The sequence below is a fragment of the Staurois parvus genome, unplaced genomic scaffold (genome assembly GCF_062004578.1).
Source record: "Staurois parvus isolate SC_StPar_1 unplaced genomic scaffold, SC_StPar_1.0 ptg000182l, whole genome shotgun sequence".
NCBI lineage: Eukaryota > Metazoa > Chordata > Amphibia > Anura > Ranidae > Staurois > Staurois parvus.
Genome location: NW_028317978.1, coordinates 209,156 through 234,729, shown reverse-complemented (window position 1 = coordinate 234,729; position 25,574 = coordinate 209,156). Strand labels below are relative to the sequence as shown.

The following is a 25,574-nucleotide window of genomic DNA, read 5'->3' as shown; positions in this document are numbered from 1 at the left end:
CCAATCTAAAACCACGCTGTCACATGTGTAACAATGCCAAGCCCAGCTGCACCCTGCACAAAGATTTTCCAGCTAATGGACCACAATTGATGAACCTGCAGACTGAGAGCGATTGTTACTGGGTCAGGTTAGTTACGCAATTAACCCTTCACACTGCCACCACATCCATTTTATACAGAGATAGGAAACTCGGCAATATTAGCAATAACACTATGATGTTTGAATAATCGTCTGTATACCACTGTCACCGCAGGCAGGGTATACAGAGGTTTAAACACACACAGTAGCGCTCTTCAGAGACAGGGGTTCTTAGTTTGCATTAAAGAGCTTTAGAAACAGTTCAACACTCAGAAAGTAAAATTTATTACTAAAAGGTCAAAAGGGTGCAAAAAAAATATTTACAGAAAAAGATGTAGCCAATATATATATATATATATATATATATATATATATATATATAAATATACAGGGAGCAATAACACAGCAAAGAGATAACAGAAAGAAGTTTAGAGAGATAATGTACTTGCCGTCAGCCTTGGTTTAGCAGATCAAGTTTCCTGAGCAAAAGGGCCTTTATCTCCCAAAGCTGGTTCTGATGTTAAAAGGGAGAATTCTTCAACTTAGCTCAACTCAGCTCCAAGCATAACAGCTTTTCTAGGAACCCAGCAGGGTGTCTCCTTGAAGCAGAGAACCAATCGCCTCATTTGGGGAGGGTGTTGGGCGGAGACCCAAGCTAGAACCAAAATCCCTCACCGTTTATATCATGGTCCATAACTTACCCTCGGGGCATCTAGCCGCCTAGCCACTAGTCGATTAATATGCAGAAGCATCTGCTGAACGTCTAGATATGAAATATGACATACCTGCTGGGACGGTTAAGGAGGTATCATTTTCTGCTCTCCTGTAGATGTCAGCTAGGGGGTGTAATATATCAGGCGACTTGTATTAAAGTGACCGATCTGAATATATGCCTGGTCTCCTTGTAAGTGTTCCATATTCCAAGATATGAAATCATAGGCGAAAATGGATTTTGAATGTGATGTCTGTTGTACGGTTTATCTGGAATGTCTTTGAAGCTCAGTGAAGGACTTGGTTTATGGCTTTACGATCCTTTTCCAAGTAAGAGGCTCACAGACATACGGGGGCCAGGCTAATTGGGGTTTATAACCATGAGCTCTCCCGCTGGGCCTTGATGCCTTTTGAACTCAGCATCCAGGGACCACGGGTCACTCAACAGAGAAGGAGGGGGGATTTGGAGGAGAGAGAGAGAGAGATACAAGATGGAGGATCCTTAGCAAGATGGAGGACCACGTCCATCTTTGTATGCACAGTTGCTACACTCCCCAACACCTCTATATGAAATATGACAAATTGGATACAGGTACCAAAAGGAGTGTGGGATGCAGTAGAGCTGTATGACATGGAATGCAAAAGGAGGGGTACAAGAGTGGGAGGTTGTCATGGGGGTGGATGACAGGGAAAGCAAAGGGAGGGATGCAGGAATGTGGGGTTTCTATGGATGAGTGTGGGGCAGCTGGATGACAATGAAAGCAATAGGAGAGAATATACTAATGATGGGCATCCATGGGGTATAGATAACAGGGAAAGCAAAGGGAGGGGTACAGAATGTGTGGTTCCTATGGAGGGGTGTAGAAGAGTTGCATGACATGGGAAGGAGGAGATGGGGGAGTGACTGGTATCCCATGGATGTAAATAACATGAAAGGAAGGAGTGTTGGGATACCTGATGGGTATGAGCTGAAGACAGCCTGCTAAAGCTTACCTGTATCTCTCTGAACCCTCCCTATATTACACCGGAGACTTGCCAATCCCCCACTTTCCATCACTCTGCCACCAAAAATCCTACTGCCTCCAAGGTACACTGCAATCCTCCTGTTGCTGATCCCACCCCTTTGGATATTCCCTCATTATCCCAGAGGCTTACCATCTCCATTCCCCATGCAGCTTCCTTTACAACACACCCAGTGGATTTTCACCCCAATACCTTACCTGAAGGGGACACACCTACATCATGCTCCCCTAGGGCACCTGCTGCAGCCTCCAGTACAGTCACATACACTTTTTCCTGCTATCCAAGCACACCACACTTGGGACTCACACCCTCATGTTAGCACAACTGGCATATTTACCTACTGAGTCATGGCTGGAACTACTTGTGACAAGCTCTCAAAAACTAGGGTCTTGTAAGACATCTACTCTAAGTATAATACAGCAGCTTCAGGGGTAAGTGCTACATACAATATATATGTAAAGCACTGCCTAAATTGATGGCACTATATAATTGCCTGAAATAAATTAAAAAATAAAATAAAATGGCAGCTCAGCAAAAAAACAAAACAAAAAACAAGAAAAAAAACCAAAGACAGGCTTTCAGGAGGTGGCAGTATTTGACTGAGCTGTCGGTCATGCAAGCCTCTCTAATGCAGCAAGAAGACAGAAGTACAGCTCCTGCAGTACTTCACACTATAGTAACATTTAAAGGATACATGAACTTAAAAAATAAAATTAATAATAATAACTGCACATTTTATTTCAGATAAAAAAAAAATGTACATTTACTTTTTGAGAAGCCTGGAAAGCATTGCGCCAGGGATCAGCAGATTGCTGGTGCCATGCAGGACTCTGGCGACTGTCAGTGTGAGTACAAATAAAACTTCAGCGCAACAAATAACTCCTCAACCTCCTGTGGATACCAGTGCTGCTGACCCTTACATGCATTACGACACACAAAAGATATGTCATATAATAGTGTCGCGCATGTATCTCTATAACCTTATGTATGATTTAAAACATCCAGACCATGTGATTGTTCAACAGTGGTGAATATAATAAATACAACGTAACAGTCCATAATGTGTGATTTGAGCCTTTATATTTTGTTCCCAAACAGGTGCTCTGTATTGCTTATGTCCACATATATTCCTATAGGTGCTCCTCCACCAGAGACATACATATATACTCTCACCTCCTTATATGACCCAAATTGCATAGGTCATATAACGCCTTTCCCCTTTAACCTGGGTAGGTATACTGTATGGATGACTCCACTTTCCTCCTCACTCTGCTGCAAACGGCCTTGTCTCTTCTTTGTCCCACATATCCACTGCATATGTAAACAGAAACGCTTGCCATATTGTAGCATGTACATTTAGCGTGATTTATTAAAAAAAACAAAGTTCACTCACATTTAAAAGCGTCCTGCTGGAACACCACAATAAAAAAACCCTTGTTCTAATGTATTTTCAATGTGTTCAGGAATTTCCAAGATGGCAGCTCGTAAACGTCCGGTTTAGCGGCTTGACAGCATTGGGCCACCCTACGCGTTACGTCACGTGACTTCCTCAGGAATCCTTAGTCCTTATGTGGACATAAGCAATAAAGAGCACCTGTTTGGGAACAAAATATAAAAGGCACAGATCAAATCACACATTATGGACTTTTAAGTTGTGTTTATTATATTCACTGTTGTTGAACAATCACATGGTCTGGATGTTTTAAATCATATATAAGACTGTCAGCGTCAGTTGTCAGTCCATACATTGTACAGCCAGGCAGTTTCACACTGACAGGAAGAATCAATCAACTACCTAGAGCGGTCAACAGCACTGTGGTAGTTCATTGAGAACGACAATCCGACAGCTGCAAAGGCTGTCGGGACTTGTAATTTCCTATTCACTGAACTCTGTGACTGAATAATGAGCCCAGTTTTTTTTAAATTGTAAGAGCTAGTGGGGGGAGAGGATCCCCCACTGGCTGCCACAAAGGGGGATCAGGGGTGCAGGGACCGGTGTTAGAGTAACATGTTACACCTTGAATATGGGTGTAACTTGTTACCAGGGTCGTCGTTAATATTGATTGGACCCTGGGCAAACATTTTCCTGGACCCCCTCCCCCCCCCATGCAATTTAGCTCTCCACCTGCTCTGAGACATACAATAAATAGCAGCTAGAGTCAAAATCAGTTCCTTGCAGCAGATCAGGCAGCGATTGCGATTGGTTGCCAGAAGTTACTGCACATCATTACTATGCACAAATTGGTTGCTAGAGGTTACTGCACATCATTACCACTCAATGAGTGGCTGCTAGAGGTTACAGCACATAATTACCACTCACTGATTGGCTGCTAGAGGTTACTGCACATCATTCCTGCTCACTGATTGTGTGCTAGAGGTTACTGCACATCATTACTGCTAACTGATTGGTTACTACACATCACTATTGCTCACTGATTGGTTATTAGAGATTACAGCAAATCACTACAGTTCACTGATTGGAGGCTAGGGGTTACTGCACATCGTTACAGCTTACAGATTGGTTGCTAAAGGTTACTGCACATTATTACTGCTCACTGAATGGTTGTTATTGGTTACTGTGCATTATTACCACTTATTGATTGCTAGAGGTTACATCACATAATTTCAGCTCACTGATTGGTTGCTGAAGGATACAGCACATCATCTCTTCACTGCCTGCACACCATGGGCTGAGCAAATGAGGGGACCCACCAATACACAGAAAACTCCCAGGGATCCTAGGATTCCTGGGATCAGTGACAGTGCTGGGGGGGGGGGGTTGATTAGTGGCAATGCTGGGGGGGTTGATGGAATCACTGGCAGTGGTAGGGGGAAGGGATCAGTGGCAGTGGTGGGGGAGATGGGATAAGTGGCAGTGCTGGGGGGGATGGGTGACAATGCTGGTGGGGATGGGATCAGTGGCATTGCTTTGGGTGGCTAGGATCAGTGGCAGTGTTGGATGGGGGTGGGAGGTTACATTTCTACACTGACCACCAATGTTAGGGGGGATTTACACTGATCACCAATGTAAGGGGAGATTTACACTGACAACCAATGTCATGGGGGATTTTTTTTACCAACAACCAATACATTCTACACTGGTCACTAATGTAAGGTGGAATTTACACGGACCACCAATTTTAAGGGGAGCTTCTACATGGAACACCATTGTAAGGTAGGATTCAACACTGACCAGAAATGAAAGTTGAGATTCTTTACCGACTACCAATATAAAGAGGAGTTTCTACACTGGCCACCAATCTAAAAGGGGATTTACACTGACCACTAATGTAACAGGAGCATTCGCAGTGACCACCAATGTAAGGGGGCATTCACACTGACCACTAGTGTGAATGAAATAATTCTACACCATGCCCCAATGTAATGAGAAGATAAACACTGACCACCGATGTAATTGAGAAATTTAGCCAATGTTCACTTTTGCTCATGTCGGGAATGCATGCAAAATAGCTTTCCTGACCCCCAAAGAAACGTGCTGCCCTTTAGATACAAAGCAATTAATTGCTAATGGCACCCTCACGCATCTGCTGACGCTTTTTACATGCACTGAAATTCACAGTGCTGTGGCACTGTGTGGCTCAATGTGATTTTCAAAAAGGGTCAGGGACTTTTTTGCGCATTTCCAGCACGTGGAGCAGCCCATTGAAATGAACGAGCTGCCCTGCACGTGAGATACATCTTTTTCCACTGTCAGTACACCTTTTGCATCCTAAATTTCAATGCTAACCTCTGCACCCCAAACCCCCTCCATCCTCTCCACTCCAGCCTCCTTCCCCACCTTAACTCTACATACCTCCTCTGCTCATCTTTGCATCCACCTACCTTACCTCTGTGCACTTCCTCCTTACTCACCTAATTCCTTTTCTGCGTATTTCTGCACACCCCTCTCCCCGTTTTGCTTACGTTTGTAGAAGGGGCTGATGGTAGGATCAGTGACCACAGTTGCAGGTAGGACTTTCAAGCATGCCTCTGTTTACCGCTCCAGTGGGCAGCATTCAGCAGAGGTCATGGCTGCTGGAATCTCAGGGGGCATAATATACATGTGAATTCCACCATTATTTACATATGAATGCTTCTTCTATTTACATATGAGTACAGGTTGTTTACATGTGAATGCTGACACAGTCTGTACATGTGAGCCATCTGTACATGGCAATAGGGGAGAGCTGGGCAGCATAAGGCTACGTTCACACTAGCGTTGTGTGCAGGTAGCAGAAAGGCGTTTGGGAAGCGTTTTTACCGCTTCCCAAACGCCTCGGATAATTCTGCACATTGTAGCACATGGTGCTGTTCTAACGGGAGCGTTAGCGTCGCGGGAAAACGGACGCCTCTGGTTGAGTCAGAAGGAGTTGAAGCCTCCTATTCTAGTCTATGGTGCCGCTCCGCAAACGCCCGGCTGGCGTTTGCGGTGCGGTTGCGACGCGGTTGCGGAGCGGTAACACCATTCATACTTCATTATAGGCGTTTGTAGGGCGCTTTTAACGCTCGGCAAGCGCCTAGCAACCGCCGCTGAACCGCGCATGTGGCGTTTGCGGAGCATTAAAAACGCTCCGTAAAACACCAGATCAACGCTTGCCAAACGCTATAGGGGTGTTTGGCAAGAGTTGGTAAAACAGTCAAGTGTGAACGAGCCCTAAGTGACAGTACTTCACACTGAGATATCAGGACACAGCCTGGGACAAAGACATCAAGAGAAAGTACACTTGGACAGTTGGCAAGTAAAGGGAAGCTGCTCTGGGCCTCACAGCAATGACTGGGCCCAGGGCAGCTCCCCCTTTTGCCCCTCCTTACAGACGGCCCTGCATTTTGCGAATGGTGAAATTATCCTTTAAGTAGATGCAAAGAAGGCACACATTTCAGTATTAAAGGACTGAGCCACAAAAATATTAAAGCAAAACTAGTCTGAAAATAAAAACTTGCTAAAAAGTTGCATCGACCTCTGACACCCCACCACTGTTTGTACGAACGAAAAACACTCTGTGTGTGGAAGGTAGGTAGGTGAATGAAAGCTCCACCTCCTCCATTCAGATATTTTCATTCATAGAAGGGGGCTGGGCATAGTGGGCACTCCTGATGAGTGTGAACGAAAGGGTCCCTCTGCTCTCTTAACCCTTGGTACACTGGAAGAGAAAGGCAACCTTGGCAGTGCCACATGCTACTTGCACAGAGTTGCTCACATTCCCAGTGTTCTGCTGACCCCCTCCCCACACACACTGACACCGCTTTGGGGTTTATTTTACCCCCATATCAGTGTGTCAAAATAAGCCTGATGGATGGTGTCACTGGTAGAAAAAAAGCCTGATGGTTGGTGTCAGTGGGGGGATAATTAATAAGCCTTATTGTTTTTGTCAGTGGGATGAAATAAACGCAAATGTTGGTCTTAGCGGGAGCAAAATTACCACAAATCATTGGTGTCAGTACAGGCAAGAGTTAACAGTGGTAACTTAACTGCGTTGCCTCCTCTGGCTGGAACTTTACTGTCAGGCCTCATTCACATTTATGAATAGGGCCATCAGTGGATTCCTACAGCAGGAATCTGTGGAATCCTGTGGCTGGAATTATTATAATTATACAGGATAAAGGGAGGCAGTACAATTACAACACAGTACAGTAAAAAAAAAGGAGTGCCTTGCTCGTGGAGCTTACAATCTAAAGGGAGGGGGAGGTGGTACAAAAGGTAATAGCTGTGGGGCATGATCTGATGGAGGTGGCTGAAGTACAGTTTTTAGGTGGGGGTGTGGTAGGCTTTCCTGAATAAAGGAGCTTTCAGGGATTGCCTAAAGGCGGACAGGATAGGAGTGAACCAGACAGATTTGGGTAGGGAGTTCCAGAGGATGGGAGAGGTTCTGCAGAAGTCCTGAAGGTGACCATGGGAGAAGGTAACAAGGGAGCTAGAGAGCAAGAGGCCTTGAGTGGGTGATTTGTGTGATATCTCAAGATGAGGCTGGTGATGTAGCTGGGGGCAGTGTTGTAGATAGAATCGCAGGTGGTTGCGAACATTTGCTGCCAGGAAATCAGCTGTTACCTGCAGTTAGGGATGAAAATTGACTTTGGAGATGGTTTGTTTCCAGGACTGAACATCTGAAAAAAGATACTGTATGCCACCAGAACACCAAGAGCTTTTTGCGTAAATCTGCCTTTATTGACATTGGAATGGCATGTCACCAACAGAGGTGCAAGGTTTCAGAACCACACAAGGTCTCTTCCCCAGGTAAGGTGACATGAAAATAGTGTGGTGTAAGATGGAGATATGTAACTGTTCAGGAATAATCCTAACTGCTGGTTGTATGGATACAGCCATGGCACCTGCCAGCCTGTCATTGTACAGGCTTCCTGATCGAAGCTGTTTACCACATGTGATTCCAGCCACAACAATTCACAGAGTTTAGCTGCAGGAATCCACGGACGCCTTATTCACATGTCTGAATGAGACCTTACTGTCGGTGGGAGATCTACAGTCCTACATAATATTGCCAGGTCCTGGAATGACCACCCTGCACAGAATCCTAATCCTGTGGGACAGCCTGGAACAGTGTCCGAAACCCAGGACTGTCTCATTTAGCCAGAATGTTGTAAAATGTTGGAAACCCCATAACTATCTGTCCCAGTGACACGTCTAGGATGAGTCTCCTCAGCAAGGACATAAACAACACTAAAAACATAACTTGGGTTCTAACCCTGCCCTACACTCTCCAACAACAATGAAAGTACGTTGTAGCTGCATTACAAAACTAAATAAACTTGAATGTCCCTGGAACATCCGTTGGGATAAAGTGAACACACACGGTGTGGGATAGGACTCCTTTAAGTAGAACTAAAGGCAAAATGTTTTGTTTTCATTTTGGCCCCTTTCACACGGACGTTCCGATTGGGTCTGACTGCCCATTTTTCAGATGGACCCGATCAGAACTTCTATTCTTCTCTATGGAGTGGTGGGTGTAAATGGACATGTGTCTGTTTACGCCCACCGAAATCCAATCCAATTCGATCTGCTAAAAAGAGACAGATGGGGATCCATTCCCCTTCCGTCCATCGGATGGGATGGAATGGCAGTCAGATGGAAACGGACAGGCGGTCCGTTTCCATCCGACCGCCCATAGAGGACAGTGGACTGTGTCTGTGTCCGCTCTGCAGTAGCGGAGCGGATACGGACCTATCATCCGCTTGCTCAGCAGGGATCAGCGGAGAGATCCCGCACTGAGCAAGTGGATCCGCTGACGGGTCCACCTCGTGTAAAAGGGGCCTTTAGATAGGGTAAGTGAGGGTTATAACGCCTGTCAGATTTTTTTTTTTGCCATCTTTTCCATTGGGCAGATTTCCCTTCACTTCCTGTCTCATATGCCAAACAGGAAGTGAGAGGAAATCCCTCTGTAGTGAGGAAATTCATGGTTGTCACCAGACCTAGTGTCCCCGTTGGAAAATATCCCCATTATTCCTGTTATGCCCATATGGAAGAAAAATATATTTGAAATATATTTTAAAAATATTCTTCCCAAGCATATTGACATATATTTGAAATGCTACAATTTTGGCCATATTCAATATATTTCAAAATATATTTCATATATAAAATATATATATACTGCATGTTCAAATGTGTTTTTTATATATTACAAAATATATATGAAAAATATTTTTTAAAAATATTTTTTAAATATATTCTTCAGATTTTTTTTAATATATAAAAAAAGTCATTTTAACATATATTTTTACATATATTTGTAAACGCATTCCAAAAACGTAGATTTGTATTTTTAAAGACATACAGTATATTTTAAATGTATTTTACATATATTTTGTAATCAAAACGCATTTCAACATGCAGTATATATATATATATATATATACACACACACATATATATATACACACATACATATATATTTATTGAAATACATTTTGAAATATATTGAATATGCCCAAAATTGTAGCATTTCAAATATATGTCAATATATTTGGGGAGAATATTTTCTAAATATATTTCAAATATAGTTTTCTTCCATGTAGGTGGGGACAACCCAAAAATTGGGTTTATTTTAAATTTTCACTTTAATTGATAATGGTAAACATGACAAAGAGAGGGTGAATCTCCCTAGCAGTAGCACAGATGGCAATAAAGACCTGACAGGGTTCTAGTCCCTCTCCAGTCTATCCAACACTAAAAAAAAATCTTGCCTTTAGTTATACTTTTATTAGCTAGCTGGCCTCAGCATGGACACTGTGGTGTTTGTTTACTAAAGCTGCTTCACCCAGAATCTGGCAGCCAATCAGCCTATAACCTCAACTTGTTCAATTAGCAATAAAACCTGGAAGCTGATTGGCTTCTCTGCAGAAGTGCATGAGGTTCTGAATGAAGCAGCTTTAGTAAACAAACCTCAGTTGGTCAAATTTTAAGCTTGGGTTCACACTGATGCTGTGTGGCATATCGCTTGTGATTCACAAGGAACCGCACCGCATTCCTGTGCAAATCACGTGAATTGTGTGCGGTGCGATTTTACCCATACACTTTGTATGGCTCAGCCTGGGTTCACACTGATGCGGTGCGGAATTTACAGCAGTTTCTGTACGAATTCCGCGCCGCATCACAATTACACCCTGTTCATGGGAACCTCTGTGGGTGTGTATGTAAACAACACCCCGAAATCGGTCCGCAAACCGAGGTGCGATGTGCAGAATCGGATCACATAGGTGTGAATCCCCATGCGATCCCATTCTAGTGTGGACCAAAAAAAGGGTCCTGCACAGGGGCGGACTGACAACTCATGGGGCCCACGGGCAATAGGGGATCATGGGGCCCCTGTGTCCTTGCCCAAACTCAAAAAAGACTATGAAAAAGGTACCAGGGGCATCTCATGGGGCTGCCTACTGACCCAAGGCCCTCGGGCAGTGTCCGAGTTTCCAAATGGTCAGTCCGCCCCTGGGACTCCTGCACCTTTTTTGGTTCAGATGCAGTGCGATTGGAGCCATATAAAATGTATGCCTCCAATCGCACCGCACACAAATCACGTGATTTGCACTGGAATACGGTGCAGTTCCTGTGCGAATCACATGTGATATGCCACCGCATCTGAGCCTTGGTTCACACTGATGCGGTGCAGAATTTGCAGCGGTTTCTGTGCAAATTCCACACTGCATCACAATCGCGCCCCATTCATGTGAACCACTGCGGGTGTGCATGTCAAGCTACCAACACCCCAAAAACGGTTCGCAAACCGAGGTACGATGTGCAGAATAAGATCGCATAGGTGTGAATACCCATGCGATCCGATTCTATTGAGGACCAAAAAAAGGGTCCTGCACCTTTTTGGTTTGGATGTGGTGCAATTTGAGCCATATAAAATGTATGGCTCCAATCGCACTGCACACAAGTCGCATGTGATTTGCACTGGAATGCGGTGCAGTTCCTGTGCGAATCACATGCGATATGCCACATCGCATCTGAGCCTCGGTTCACACCGATGTGGCGCAGAATTCGCGATTTCTGTGCCAATTCCACACCGCATCACAATCGGACTCCGTTCATGCGAACCGCTGCGGGTGTGCACGTCAAATTAACAACACCCCAAAAACGGGTCGCAAAACGTGGTGCGATGTGCAGAATCGGATCGCATAGGTGTGAATACCCATGCGATCCAATTCTAGTGCACACCAAAAAAAGGTCCTGCACCTTTTTGGTGCGGATGCGCTGCGATTTGTTCAATGTGATATTTGGAACACACAGCTCACTACAAATCAGGGGTGGACTAACAACTCATGGGGCCCCCGGGCAATAGGGGATCATGGGGCCTGTGTCCTTGCCCAAACTCAAAAAAGCCTATGAAAAAGGTACCAGGGGTATCTCATGGGGCCCCCTACTGACCCAGGGCCCTCGGGCAGTGCCCTATTTTCCAAATGGTCAGTCCGCCCATACTGCACCCTATTCTATGTCCTATCATAGCTCAGGCCATGCAGGTTGCTGTCATGCTGCGCGCGTTGCACTGAATAATTTTAACCTCATGTAACTCCTATGCTCCATGTTCAGGTTTACTTTCTCAGCCGCACATGCGCAGTGCTGGATGCTGTCATGCTGCGCGCGTTGCCTTGCCATGAATACTTTTGACCTCGTGAGGCTCCTATACTCTGTGTTCAGGCTTACTTTCTCAGCCGCACATGCGCAGTATTGGTTGCTGTCATGCTGAGCGCGTTGCCATGAATAATTTTGACCTCGTGCGGCTCCTATACTTTGTGTTCAGGCTTACTTTCTCAGCACATGCGCAGTACTGGTGGCCGGACTAGTAATCATGGCGGCGTTCAGGGCTGGGTTGTTGGCTGCTATGGCTCGCAGCGCTTCCCGGGTGCCCATCGCCGGGCCGAGGGGCAGAGTTGGCTGGTTGTTGCCCTATTCCAGTGTGAGAGCAGGTGGGTGGAAATGTGAAGTGTGGACTGTCTGAGAGCTGGGGAGTCCAGAGACCTTCATGTGGGTAGGAGTCACCTTCACCCTGTACATGACAGCCTGAGGATCGCTGGCCTTCCACCTGACAGGAATGATCACATCAGGACATGGACCCAAGGACTAAGTGACATGGGAGAGTATAGGGCCCATGTACACGGGTGGATGTGTATTTCTGCATGAACGCAGGTTGTCACTGGCGGAAGATCCCACGGAAATGACACATCTAATGTATTCACATTTAGGACTCATTCACATGGGCAGAAAAATGCTGTGTTTAGATGTGGAGTGTGCATTGATTTGTACGCCTCGAAACGCAGTGCTAGAGTCATCAACGAGCCGTACACACAGCTCCGCCTACCTGCCCGAATGTGCGCGCTGTTTAGCTGCGCAGAAAAAAAATGTCGGACACCTCTGCGTTCACGGCCGCACAGATCTGCAGATTATATGTGCCTAGATGCTGACACATGTATGTTCTCATTCACATGGGCAGAAAAAGAAGCATTTTAGATTGTATTAAAGATCCTGCACACTAAGTAATTGCATTTATGTCCATACATTTGTAACATCTGCACCTGGAAATGCAGCAGCTGTGTCCTCCTTTTTTGTGCCCCACTAAACATCGCGCAGACTTTTGTATGTTGGCGTAGCTGTGTGTATGGGCTCTTTGATCACTAGAGCCACTTAACCACTTCCAGTCCGGACACTTATACCCCCTTCCTGTCCAGGCCAATTTTCAGCTTTCAGCGCTATCACACTTTGACAATTGCGCGGTCATGCAACACTGTGCCCATATGAATTTTTTAGCATTTGTTTTGAGATAAAGCTTTATTTTGGTGGTATTTATTCACCACTGGGATTTTTATTTTTTTTTGCTATGTAAATGAAAGTTCAAAAATTTTGAAAAAAAGTGTTTTTTCTTATAAAAGTTTGAAAATAAATAATATTTCATCATAAATCTTGGCCAAAATGTATTCAGTTATCTTTTTAGTAAAAAATTAACCCAAATTAGTTTAATCAAAAATGATAATTTTTAAAAAAAATTTTTTACATTTTTATATATTTTTTTTTTTTTACATACTGTCACCCTAGCAGTACATTGTCACCATGGTGACACTGTACTACTTGTGGGAGGTGATGAAGATTTTTTTTTTTTACACTGCTTTTATACCCATAAAGGCTGTAAAAGCAATCATTTCTCCTTCTCTCTGGCTGCATTCTTGCAGCCATTGAGAAATACTGTGTGAGCTGTAATTGGTCACAGCTTGTCACATGGTACAAGGCTGTTGTGAATAGCCTTGTACCATATGACCTCTGTGATCATTCACAGATTTCACACATAGTAAGCAATGATGTCAGAAGTGACATCTTGCTTACTACTCTTCATGTGATCACTGATTGGCTAATCAGTGATCACATGATCGGGACCTCGCACAGAGGTCCCATACGACAATCGGTGTTCCACTGTGTCCGGAAGACACAGCGGGCACCGGATCGCGGTGCTGCGCTCTCCCAGGGAGCGCGCACAAGCAGGGGGCGGGGAGGCAGTTTATAAACGGCCACCTGACCCTGCACTGCCACTGTCTGACCGTTTATATACAACGGCCGGATGGGAGGTGGTTAAGGACCAGGTCTTTTTCTGACACTCCTTTGTTCAGAAGTACAAATCAGTAATCTTTGCTAGAAATTTAGAACCCCAAATATTTTTTTTTTTTTTTTTTAGCAGAGGCCCTAGAGAACAAAATGTTCGCTGCATTTTTTTTATGTCACAAGGTTTTTGTGCAGCGGTTTTTCAAATGCAGTTTGTGGGGAAGAATACACTAATGAATTAAAAAATATATATATATCTCCCATGTTTTAAAATATGAAAGTCTATAAGACCCCAAATCTCTCCTCTACCTTTTAAAAGTAAAAACTAAAACAAATGGCATTGTTGATATGGTGCTGGAACTGGAGGCGATGTCATAATGTCACTCTTGTCCTCCTAGACCAGGGGTCTCCAAACTATGGCCCTTCAGCTGTTGAAGTACTTCAAATCTTTCTTCTTCTTATTTTCTTTCAGGTACTTATTTAGCGCCATCAATTTACACAGCGCTTTACATATATATTGTACATTCATATCAGTCCCTAACCCTCAAGGGGTGTACAATCTAAGGTCCCTAACTTGCATTCATACATACTAGGGACAATTTAGACAGGATCCAATTAACCTACCAGCATGTCTTTGGAGTGTGGGAGGAAACCCATGCAGGCACAGTGAGAACATGCAAACTCCAGGCAGGTGGTGCGGTGGCTGGGATTCGAACCAACGACCTTAGTACTGCCAGTCGGAAGTGCTAACCATTTAGCCACTGTGCTGCCCATCATGTCTCTGCCTCTGGGAGTCTTGCCTGTGGCTGTCAGTCTTGCAAGGCCTCATGGGACTTGCAGTTTCTTCACACCTGGAGGTCCATAGTTTGGAGACCCCAGTCCTAGGCCATAGAGGTGAGGAGGCCATCTTTCCTTCATTCATCTCTATGGGCTGCCACCACCAGTGCTGGATCTGTTCCTGGGCTCACCGCTCAGCCAGGAACCACCAGAAAGGTGTGTATGTATGTGTGTGTGGGGGGGGGGGGGGGGCGTATGGGTGATCCGCCGATCTGATCACTTTTAACAAAGTCCAGCATCTAAGGGAAAAAGATAATACCAGGGTTATGCCATCTAGCTGCAATCATAGCTCTGGTATTAAACGTCAAACTAATTATGTATTTTCCCAGTTGGGCGGTCAGTAAATGGATAGTGCTTCATTTAGATGTGTACAAAACTATCTGCTGTGCACAGCTAAATGCAGCATTCTTTTGCCCATGCGAATGAGCCCTAAATGTGTAGACATTCATTTGAATGAAAGATGGATTGTATGCATCTAAACGCAAGCCCTTTAGATGCATATTTTCTGCAGGGTCTTCTGCCAGAGAGAACCTGTGTTCATGCAGAAAATACATATATGCTCGTGTGGAGCCTTATTGACATCCTGAGCAACTTAAAGCAGTTGTAAATTCTTTTTTTATTCTATAACAAACAGGTTTATACATACCTGTTCTGTACGAAAAACTGCGCAGAATTGCGCCTAACCTACTTTCAGGTCCCCTGGTGGCACTCCTGGTTCCTCCTCTTCTGCAAGTGCCCCCATAGCAAGCCATTTACTATGGGGGCACTTGTGATGGTTCAATCCTGGTCCATAGACACAGACAGCATGGCTTTACCCTGCCCCCCTCTTCCTCATTACAGAATTGGACTGACAGCAACAGGAGCCAATGGCCAGCAAAGCGTGTGAGACCAGGAAGTGAGAGGAGAGAGCCACTACAGAAGGGCACAGAGCTGAATCGGCTGAGTATAGGGGGGTGATACTATTACCTAAACATTTTTTACCTTAAAGTGGTTCAAAAGCCTAATGGTTTTTTTTACCTTAATGCATTATATGAATTATGGTAAAAAAAACCTGTGCAACAGAATCCCTGCCTCTGAGCGTCATTAGACACAGATACAGCTGCTCGGAAGCGAGCCTGCACGAGTGCCTGCAGAGGAAGTGGCTGCCTATGGGGGCACTCGCTGAAGAGGAGTAGCCAGAAATGCTGGCAGGGGACCTCAGAAGGAGAGGATTGGGGCTGCTCTGTGCAAAACCATTGCACAGAGCAGGTGGGTATGACATGTTTATTATTTTATTTAAAAAAAGGAACCTTTAATATCACTTTAATGGAAATGGCTTACTGCATATTTGGTTTGTTTACATTTTAATGTTTTCTCCTTCAGCTCATGATCTCCCCCCTCATCTTATGCCTGGACCCTATCCCAAAACAGCAGAAGAAAGGGCAGCTGCAGCTAAGAAATATAATTTGCCATTGGAGGACTATAAACCATACCCAGATGATGGAATGGGGTGAGCTTTAAAGTTGTGCTACACAAATGCAGTCTTTTATCGCTATTAAAGCTGCTTACCCATTGATAGATGCTGGTGTTTCTTCTTACATAAGTTTAGAGGTGTAGGTATTGTCCAGTGTCAGCAAGCTGGCCCTTGACAGCACCTAAAGGGCTTCTGTTGTATTTAGATTTGCGGTACCAGGCCAGTTTTGACCCAAAACTCGTCGGCTACACTCATCTATGAACTGTTTAAAGAAACTTCCTCAAATGTGACCACATTCCATACTAAGGGGTTGATTTACTAAAGGCAAGTAGATAGTGCACTTTGCAAGTGCAGTTGGTCCAGGGCTTAGTAAATGAGGTAAAGCTTCACTTTGCAAAGAATACCCAATCACATGCAAGGGATTTTTTTCTTCAAAATAGGAGTTTTACTTGCACGTGATCTTTTTCTGATGACAATATTGGGGGTTTATTTACTTTCTGTGACAGTGGTCAGCAGGACAAATAGAGAGGTGAATCTCCCCAAGGAGATACAGACGTTACTAAAAACTTGACAATGGGTCTAAACCTTCCACCCTCCATCCAAAACTAGAAAAAAAGCATCTCTGTTAAATTGTATGATATCTGTAGATGCGCTCCTTCAAGAAGCATCACATTCTTGTCATTTTATTCATCAAAGCTGATCAAAATGTTATGGTGCGCAGTAGTTGGTGGTTTAACCTTTCTGCTTATAGAGACTTGTCACCCATTCAGGGCTATGTAACAGGTTCTTTTGTAAGCACAGCCACTCCACCTGCTGATACTCTGAATTTGGACTGGAATTCAAACCTTGTGTGTTTCGCTGTCAGGTTAACTTCTCATTCCTTCTCCTCACATGTTAGTGTTTGGGCTTAGTGAGTTGCCTGCTCTGGCCTGAGCGCTGCATTCTAAGAAGTTGGACGCTTCTCCTCACTTGGATGGACTGGGTATTTACAGATGGCTCCAATGGGAGGAAATTGAATGCTCCTCACTTGGCTGGACTTGGGTATTTACAGATGGCTCCAATGGGAGGAAATTGGATGCTCCTCACTTGGATGGACTGGGTATTTACAGAGGGCTCCAATAGGAGGAAGTTGGATGCTTCTCCTCACTTGGATGGACTGGGTATTTACAGAGGGCTCCAATGGGAGGAAGTTGGATGCTCCTCACTTGGCCGGACTGGGGTATTTACAGATGGCTCCAATGGGAGGAAGTTGGATGCTCCTCCTCACTTGGCTGGACTGGGGTATTTACAGATGGCTCCAATGGGAGGAAGTTGGATGCTCCTCACTTGGATGGACTGGGTATTTACAGAGGGCTCCAATAGGAGGAAGTTGGATGCTCCTCCTCACTTAGCTGGACTGGGGTATTTACAGATGGCTCCAATGGAAGGAAGTTGGATGCTCCTCACTTGGATGGACTGGGGTATTTACAGATGGCTCCAATGGGAGGAAGTTGGATGCTCCTCACTTGAATGGACTGGGGTATTTACAGATGGCTCCAATGGGAGGAAGTTGGATGCTCCTCACTTGGCTGGACTGGGTATTTACAGAGGGCTCCAACAGGAGGAAGTTGGATGCTCCTCCTCACTTGGATGGACTGGGTATTTACAGAGGGATCCAATGGGAGGAAGTTGGATGCTTCTCACTTGGATGGACTGGGTATTTACAGAGGGCTTCAATGGGAGGAAGTTTGATTCTCCTCCTCACTTGGATGGACTGGGTATTTACAGAGGGCTCCAATGGGAGGAGGTTTGATTCTCCTCACTTGGATGGACTGGGTATTTACAGAGGGCTCCAATGGGAGGAAGTTGGATGCTTCTCCTTACTTGGATGGACTGGGTATTTACAGAGGGCTCCAATGGGAGGAAGTTGGATGCTCCTCACTTGGATGGACTGGGTATTTACAGAGGGCTCCAATGGGAGGAAGTTGGATGCTTCTCACGTGGATGGACTGGGTGTTACAGATGGTTCCAATGGGAGGTAGTTGGATGCTCCTCCCTACGTGGATGGACTGGTTATTTACAGAGGACTGCAGTGGAGTGGTAGGACAGCACAACAAAGGTGAGTATAAGTGGTTGGTGGGGTTGTTCTTACAAGTGTGCCAGTCATCTTTTCCTGTGTGGGCAAATTTACAGATTCTCTTTAGGAACAGTGGGTGGTTGCTGTGGGGTGCTGTACTTTGCTCTATGCCTACTTGCAAGAGACCTCTGAAATGTTTAACGTGTCATGTATAACCATATTCAACTGTTAGAAGACCATTAAAAACATTCCATAAAATGTTTTTGTATTTGAAGAATAATTGTAGGCAGCAATTTGAATGTTGATAATATAGTCTTGTGTGTGTTTATCCTGTCACACACATTTGATGCTTTTATAATTTGGCAATGTCAAATGCATCCCTGTAAGGATGACTCTTTTTGCATTGATTTTCAGTTATGGAGATTATCCAATGCTTCCTGAAAAGTCACAGGAAGAAAGAGACGGATGGTACACATGGGACCATTCAGATTTTAGGACAAATTGGGGAGAGACGGTAAGCAGTTGGTTATTGTATTAAATTCGCAACATTTGTTTTTCACAATGCCATAACAGCAATTAAAGGATATGTTCACCTTTCTAAAAAAAAAACAAAAAAAAAAACAAAACAAAAAACAAAAAAAAAAAATATATATATATATATATATATACACATCTTTTTGCAGGGAAAAACAAGATCTGCAATTCATTTTTTTATTAGGAGCCTGTAACTCATTGCACCCACGGTTTGTGGATCGCGGGTACGATATCAGGCTCCTGCCGACTGTCAGCGTAGCTGTCTGCCCATACCTCGTACGGGCATTCCGTTAATGAATGACAGGAATGATCAATTAACTACCTAGAGTTCTCATCAGTGCCCTAGTAGTTATTTGATAACTACAATCAGCCGCAGTGGTTGATGGTTGTTGTAGTTCTCCCATTCACATAACACTATACAATAACACATAACACAATAAATTATATGGCCGGGTGAGTGGAGCCCTGCATAGTGATGTTTTTTTCAATTGTGAAAGCTGTGTGTGGAGAGAAGATCCTCAGCCCACTGTCACAACAGGGACGTGGGGGTGCAGGGGCTGCTCAGTAACATGTTACACCCTAAATATGGTTATAACATGTTACTAAAGGTGAACTTATCCTTTAAAGTAAACTTATCCCATTTAAAATGTTCTGGCACGTGGTCCTGTTTGTATACATATATGCTGAAGAGTCTTCCAGCCTAGGGTTACTCGGGTAATGCTGCAGTGTAGAAGGTTGACCTTTTGCCCACCGCTTTCTGCTATTACTTTTGTCAAAATGTCTGTCTGGCAGTCACTCTAAAAAACAGTAGTAAAGTTTGGGAGGATGGCGTACAGGTACCTGATTTCAAAACTCTGGCAGCCTATAACTGGAAACAGAAGTATGACATTTAAGTGATATTAAAATCTGGTCATTTAACCCCTTCTGTACCTCGTCAACAGCATTGTGGTTACTGGCTAAGATTATGCAAATCTTGTGCATTTCTTTTCCCAAAGTATGCTATAGATGATTGTTGCAAAATCCTCTATAGAATGCCTCAGTTTGTCATCATTGTTTATTCAAATATTACTACAGGGCCTTTCCATGGATTAAAATACATGCCCCGTGGTACTTTGCAATGCACACATAAAGGGCAGGCAGGGGATGGGATCTTGCTAGTGGTGGAAGAGAATGGAGCCTGAGATATCACTTTAGAGTAGCAGCAGCTGGAAGAATGACCTGCCCTCCTGGGCTAACATAAATCTCTAGTAATTACTCATATAAACACATGTCATGTTGTACTTTAAAATTTCTTTGACTTGCCTACTGTGCTGAAAATACTTTAATCACTTCCAACACATTCCTGTTGCTAACAACTGCCCCTTGTCCCTAGCCCTGCTGACAGCCAAGGTCCTGGCAGGGGCCAGGGAAGATCTGCATTAAGTGTTTGCAGATTGTGTCTGACTTCCCCAGCCCATGCCTTTGCTAACAAGAGGGCCGGGGATTGGAAAGCCGCTGTGTGCGTCTGGAACGCACAGACTCAATAGTGTGAGAGGTGATTTAAAAGGAGAGGTTTGTCTTCAAGCACATCAGTGACATACATTTACAACCTGGCATATGCTTGTGTAAGTACTTTAAATTGAGAATCTAATTTTAACTGGCATGGAATAACAGGGTCGCTTTACAGAAGAATTGTAATGATTTTAGTTCAGTTTTTTTTTTTTTTGTACTGAACAACTTTTGTGTTTGAAGTTTTCTATATCTGTTTATATACAGTGCATTTGTAAGATAATGTTTTAAAATGTTACAGCCTGATACTACAGTTTAAAGTCATTTTTTTTCTCATTGATCTACACTCCGTATCCCATAATGATAAAGTGAAAACTGAATCTTAGAAGTGTTTGTAAATGTATAAAAAAGGAAAAACGGAAATATCACATTAGCATAAGTATTCAGACTTTGCAACAACACTTGAAATTTAGCTCAGGTGCCTCACATTTCTCTTTGCTGTGATGTTTGTACTTCTTGATTGAAATCCACCTGTGGTAAATTTAATTGATTGGACATGCTGACAATGCATACTGTATCAGAACAAAAGCCATGAGGACAAAGGAACTGCCTGCAGAGCTTAGTGACAAGATTATTGCAAGACACAGATATGGGGAAGGCTACAGAAAACTTTCTATTGCATGAAGGTTCCCAAGAGCTCAGTGGCCTCTATCATTCTCAACTGGAAGAAGTTTGACACAACCAGGACTCTTCCAAGTGCTGGTCGTCTGGCCAAACTGAGCAATTGGGGAGGGGGGGGGGGGTTTGGGTTGGGCCTTAGTAAGAGAGGTGATCGAGAACTCGATGGTTACTCTAACTGAGCTCTTGTGTGGAGATGGGACAAAGTTCTAGAAAGACAAGCATCACTGGAGCCCTCCACCAATCTGGACTTTATGGTAGGGTGGTTAGATGGAAGCCCCTCCTCTGTGCAAAGCACATGAAAGCCCTTTTGAAGTTTGCAAAACTCGGGTTAAAACCTAGGTGCTACATCATGCCACTTCCTCCTCCTTATAAGGTATTCATGTACTTCATCCTGCGGGCTAACATTTGCCTTGCCAAAAGCCCACTGCACTGGAGCTGGACCTGGTTTTAACATCGACCTAAGCATTCAAGTCTAGCTCTAGTTCAAGCACCAAAAAACGAACCACTTGATATAAGCAGATTTTTCTGTTGTCCCAGTTTCTAGGACATATTATGGCCTTTAAGCAGCCATCTTTGTCCAGGGCTCACAAACGCCCCACTTTTTTTCTTCTACTTCTGTTTCCCAACCAGAGTTGGACTCTAATGTGCCAGTCCTAAAGAATGCAGAATTAGAAGGAAATTGAGAGGCTACTGAAGCAGTGTCAGAGCAAACCATGGAATATTTCTCCCCTGCCTGCCACCACTTTGAAGAGGAAGCTTCACGCAACATGATTGCTAACATTAAAAAGCTCATTGCTTTTGGCAAAAGCATTGGTATTATTCAACCGAGCCTTTCTTTGTCTCACCATGTTCCTTTGGACACAGAGGCCAACAAATACTTGTAAAACATTCCCTGTTTATGATCAGGTAGAATGTGCAGGCTATGAAGATTGGGTCACTCCTGAATGAATTTTCACTCCCTCCAAAAATATTTTCTGAATTCGCCCTAGTAGAAAAAGTGTTTGCAAATAGTAGGTTATCCCTGTGGTTGACCCTGCCATCTCTGTCATGAACAAACATCTCACTGTACCTAATGAAGATGTTCCTTCTTTCAGAGATCCTGCTGATGGAAAATGTTAAATGCCCTTAAGTGAGATCTAACACAGCAGTGCCTTACACTGTGATATAGCAGAGCCACTTCAGGCTCTGGAAGGATCCTAACAATATTGTCTGGTTTCACCCTGTTGCTTAACAGCTGGCTTGGCCTCTTGGCACATGGGTGAGAGCTGGAGCCAGCTGCACCTGCCCCTCCCCAACCAGATACTCTAGTGAGTGCTGGAGGAGCAGAACGGAGAGCAGTGACTGATAGTCATTGCCCTTTGCTCCAAGGAAACCAAGAGCTCAGTGGTTATGTGAACACTCCATTCTTGGTCTTCAAGCCAATGAGGGGAAGCTGTAACATAACACTGATGCTGCAGCATAGAGGTGAGTATGTTTTATTACCTATTACTCATACTTCTTTAAATTCTTGATGTACTGATTTTAAAAAGGTCTGGTAATCTACTGGTATATAATATGTGTTGTATGTTTTTTTGTTTTAAAAGCTGCACTGGGACTTTGATAAGTACCTCCGTCATCGACTTGATACTACACCAACCCGTATTCCCTATATTTCGATGCTTAAAACATACGTTGGCTTGCTGTCCATTATCGCACTTCTGTTATATATTGGACAAATATTTCCGATGTATACTCCTGTTGTACGTATTGCATATTTTTTTTTACATTGTACAATCTGCTGTTTGGAGATATTGTATTCAGTGATCTAATATTGCATGCAGTTAAACTGAAACCAATGTAGCCAGTATTTATAATGACTGTGTCTGTCTGAAAAGGGTGAGAAAAGCTGTTAATAAGATTCAGGGTGTCTGCAAATATCTTCAGCAGCTTGCAGTCGTCCACTACTGCATCCACCAAATCCCTGGAACATTCTGCCAAAGGTCCAGCACTTGTAATCGTTTGAATATTTGCACAAATATTACCAGTCTGCAAGTGTGAAAAAGAAAATGTACATTGAGGCTTTTAAAGTTAATAATGCATACAGTTATTACAATACAATACAATATATTTTGTAATGGTTATCCTTTAGGATACCAATAGTCATGAGATAACAACATTTTTAGCTGAGCTGATTATTTTATGTATGGGAATAGCTGCATATGGGGGTGGCCAGCCATGGTCAGTGGTAATTGGTGATGGGGCACGTAAGAAAACGTGTCCTGATTTCTGTTCTCCCCCAATAAGTTGGTGCTGACCACCACTTGACATACATTTTTAATGTTGGCTGAGCCACTCTTACAGATTTATGGAACACTCCATGGACAGCCTGCAGCTATAGTGATCTTGTGTACATAAGCGGCTGTTCTCTCAAGTCTCTGGGCAGCTTAAAGCCAGCTTAATATCTGTTCATTGCAATTTAGTACACAAATGAAGGGGCTGCTTTGATGCAACACCCATTAACATGCAACATAACAATCTGTAACAGACAAGAAGGGGTTTAATGTCCTCCACTATTACATTAATACTGGTGGGTGTTAAAGCCTATCTCTGGGCTGCCTCCCGCACTACACTGTGACTTACAGGAGCTTAGGGGAGCTGGTTTTACAGCTTGGAAGGGGCCTGTGAAAGTGGGGGAATCGGGTAAAATAAAATGTGTTTTGTTTTTTTTGTTTTTTAAATATTAAAAATTTAACATATTCAGATACAGTTTAACTCCACTTTAAAGATCAGAGCCTCAGTTTTATCTTTTTTTCTTTGCATGTAGACCTAACGCTGAGATTTCAGGTCCAATAGGGTACATGTAGAGGAATGGTAACCTAGAATCACTGCTGTCTGAACTACCCTGCATCTAAACACTGCAAACCAAAAATGCTATTTGATTCATTTTTAATATTCAAAGCAAACATATCCATCCGTCCATGACTCCATGCTTTATTTTGCTAATTAATTCCTTTGAAAAACACCCCCTAGCATTTCTGGCTATGGCTATCTTGAGTAAGGGCAGATGATTCATGTAGCATTTACTTCCTGGAATCCATCTGCCCTTGGCTCAGGTATTCATGCAGGAAGGTGTGTATAGTTGAGAAAACCCCTCCTGAAAAGTATGATTATCATTTGCCTAGGTATGGAAACCAGGAAGTAACTGAAGAAATGTAAAAAACAAAGTTTAAAACAAGTAAATATGATATACTTTCATATCTATTTACGAATATTTGCAGCATAAGGATTAAAAATGGTCAATGTTGATTGAGAGAGTGAAGTTCACTTTATCTACTTGTTGAGTGGTAGCAGTCGGCAGCACTACCTCTAGATTCAAGCCTACTGTATTGCAAATGCGTGTTTTTATCGTGCATGTTTTTTTTGTGTTTTCTCGTTACACACATTGGACAGCCCATTCATTTGAATGGACTGTCCTACGTGTTACAAACACACCAAAGAAGCTCATATGCCTTTTTGGAGGTTGAGCTCCACTTGTGTTTGTAAGTGCATAATTTATTGCATGTCTTATTGCTGCATTTGGTGTTTTTTTTTAACAATGAATGTAGTAAACCCTTAAAGAAAAAAAATTGCTTAGTCCCCAGGTGGTTAATGCCATAACATGCTAGTATACACTGCCTACTAGGATATTATGACAGACTCAACTGTCAAGCGGATCCCTCCAGTGGTGCACTGTCACCACTGCAGGAGCTGCCATCCCTACCCGGTCTTCTGCGTTCACACTCTCCGGCCATTTAAATGACCGGGCCACAATGACATCACAATCGCAGCACAGTGCTGTCTCTTATTGACGGCATGCTCAGTTTGCCCTGAATGCAGAGTGTACTGTAATTGTGCAGTCACTTCATTGGCTCCTGCCGATGTGAATATCTTTTAATGATGCATATTTAGTAGATATTCGACCTATAGCTGAGCCTTATTATAAACTTGCCTATAGGTACAAGTCAAAAATCTCACTTTACTACTGCTTTAAATCCCAGTTGTACTTATCTGATGGAGGCCGAGTTTGATCAAACAATTAAGATCTGTGTGAGCTATTTAAAACATGTCTGTAGATGGGCAATTTTATAGGCTGTCATTGGAAAAACATGGTTTCCCGCCATTGCTAAGCTCTCTTCTTGAAAATGCTGGCTATCAATCTGAACCCTTTGGTCTTAGTATTGTTAATTATTGAACTGGAAAAATTACATGCTGAAAAGGCTTTCTGACATTTCTGCACCAGTAGAAAAGCTGAGTGGGTCAGCATACAATAACATGTTCAGGAGGAGGTAAGCAGTAGCAGCTCCCTCATTTCGTATGACTGGTTTACATTTCATTTCTTATAACTTAGGTGTGTAAAATCCTATCTTGTTATTGCTCATGTCATATAATATATATTTAAAAATTATGAACTGAAATTGTCATTGTGTCTCATTTTAGGCTCCCAAACAATATCCATACAACAACCTGTACTTGGAGTATGGTGGGGATCCTTCTAAAGCACCTCCCGAGGTCAAAAACTATGAATTCAAATAGATTGGTTCAATCTAATTCCTGCTGTACACCTGATCTTATTAATACAATAAAGTGGCACTCTAAAAAGTATTTATTAAATCTATCTATGAATGTCTGTATTTTTGGCATTGGGGAATATGCTG

The 25,574-nt window shown here is 43.4% G+C and overlaps 1 protein-coding gene across 1 annotated transcript; it reads left to right on the top strand.

Moving 5' to 3' along the window:
* The first annotated feature begins 12,071 nt into the window (after positions 1-12,071).
* On the top strand, positions 12,072-25,521 carry NDUFB8 (NADH:ubiquinone oxidoreductase subunit B8). The gene is made up of 5 exons (XM_089677221.1): positions 12,072-12,231; positions 16,052-16,178; positions 18,613-18,712; positions 22,485-22,640; positions 25,357-25,521. Exons 1-5 carry the CDS (start codon positions 12,114-12,116, stop codon positions 25,450-25,452), a joined length of 597 nt encoding a protein of 198 aa, XP_089533347.1. The 5' UTR covers positions 12,072-12,113; the 3' UTR covers positions 25,453-25,521.
* Positions 25,522-25,574: the final 53 nt, after the last annotated feature.

Bases quoted from the DNA above. Each gene is read 5' to 3' on its own strand.
- NDUFB8 (XM_089677221.1), top strand. From the start codon at position 12,114: ATGGCGGCGTTCAGGGCTGGGTTGTTGGCTGCTATGGCTCGCAGCGCT. The intron at 12,232-16,051 runs GTGGGTGGAAAT...TTTCTCCTTCAG, and splicing joins CTATTCCAGTGTGAGAGCAG to CTCATGATCTCCCCCCTCAT. The intron at 18,713-22,484 runs GTAAGCAGTTGG...TTGTTTTAAAAG, and splicing joins GGACAAATTGGGGAGAGACG to CTGCACTGGGACTTTGATAA.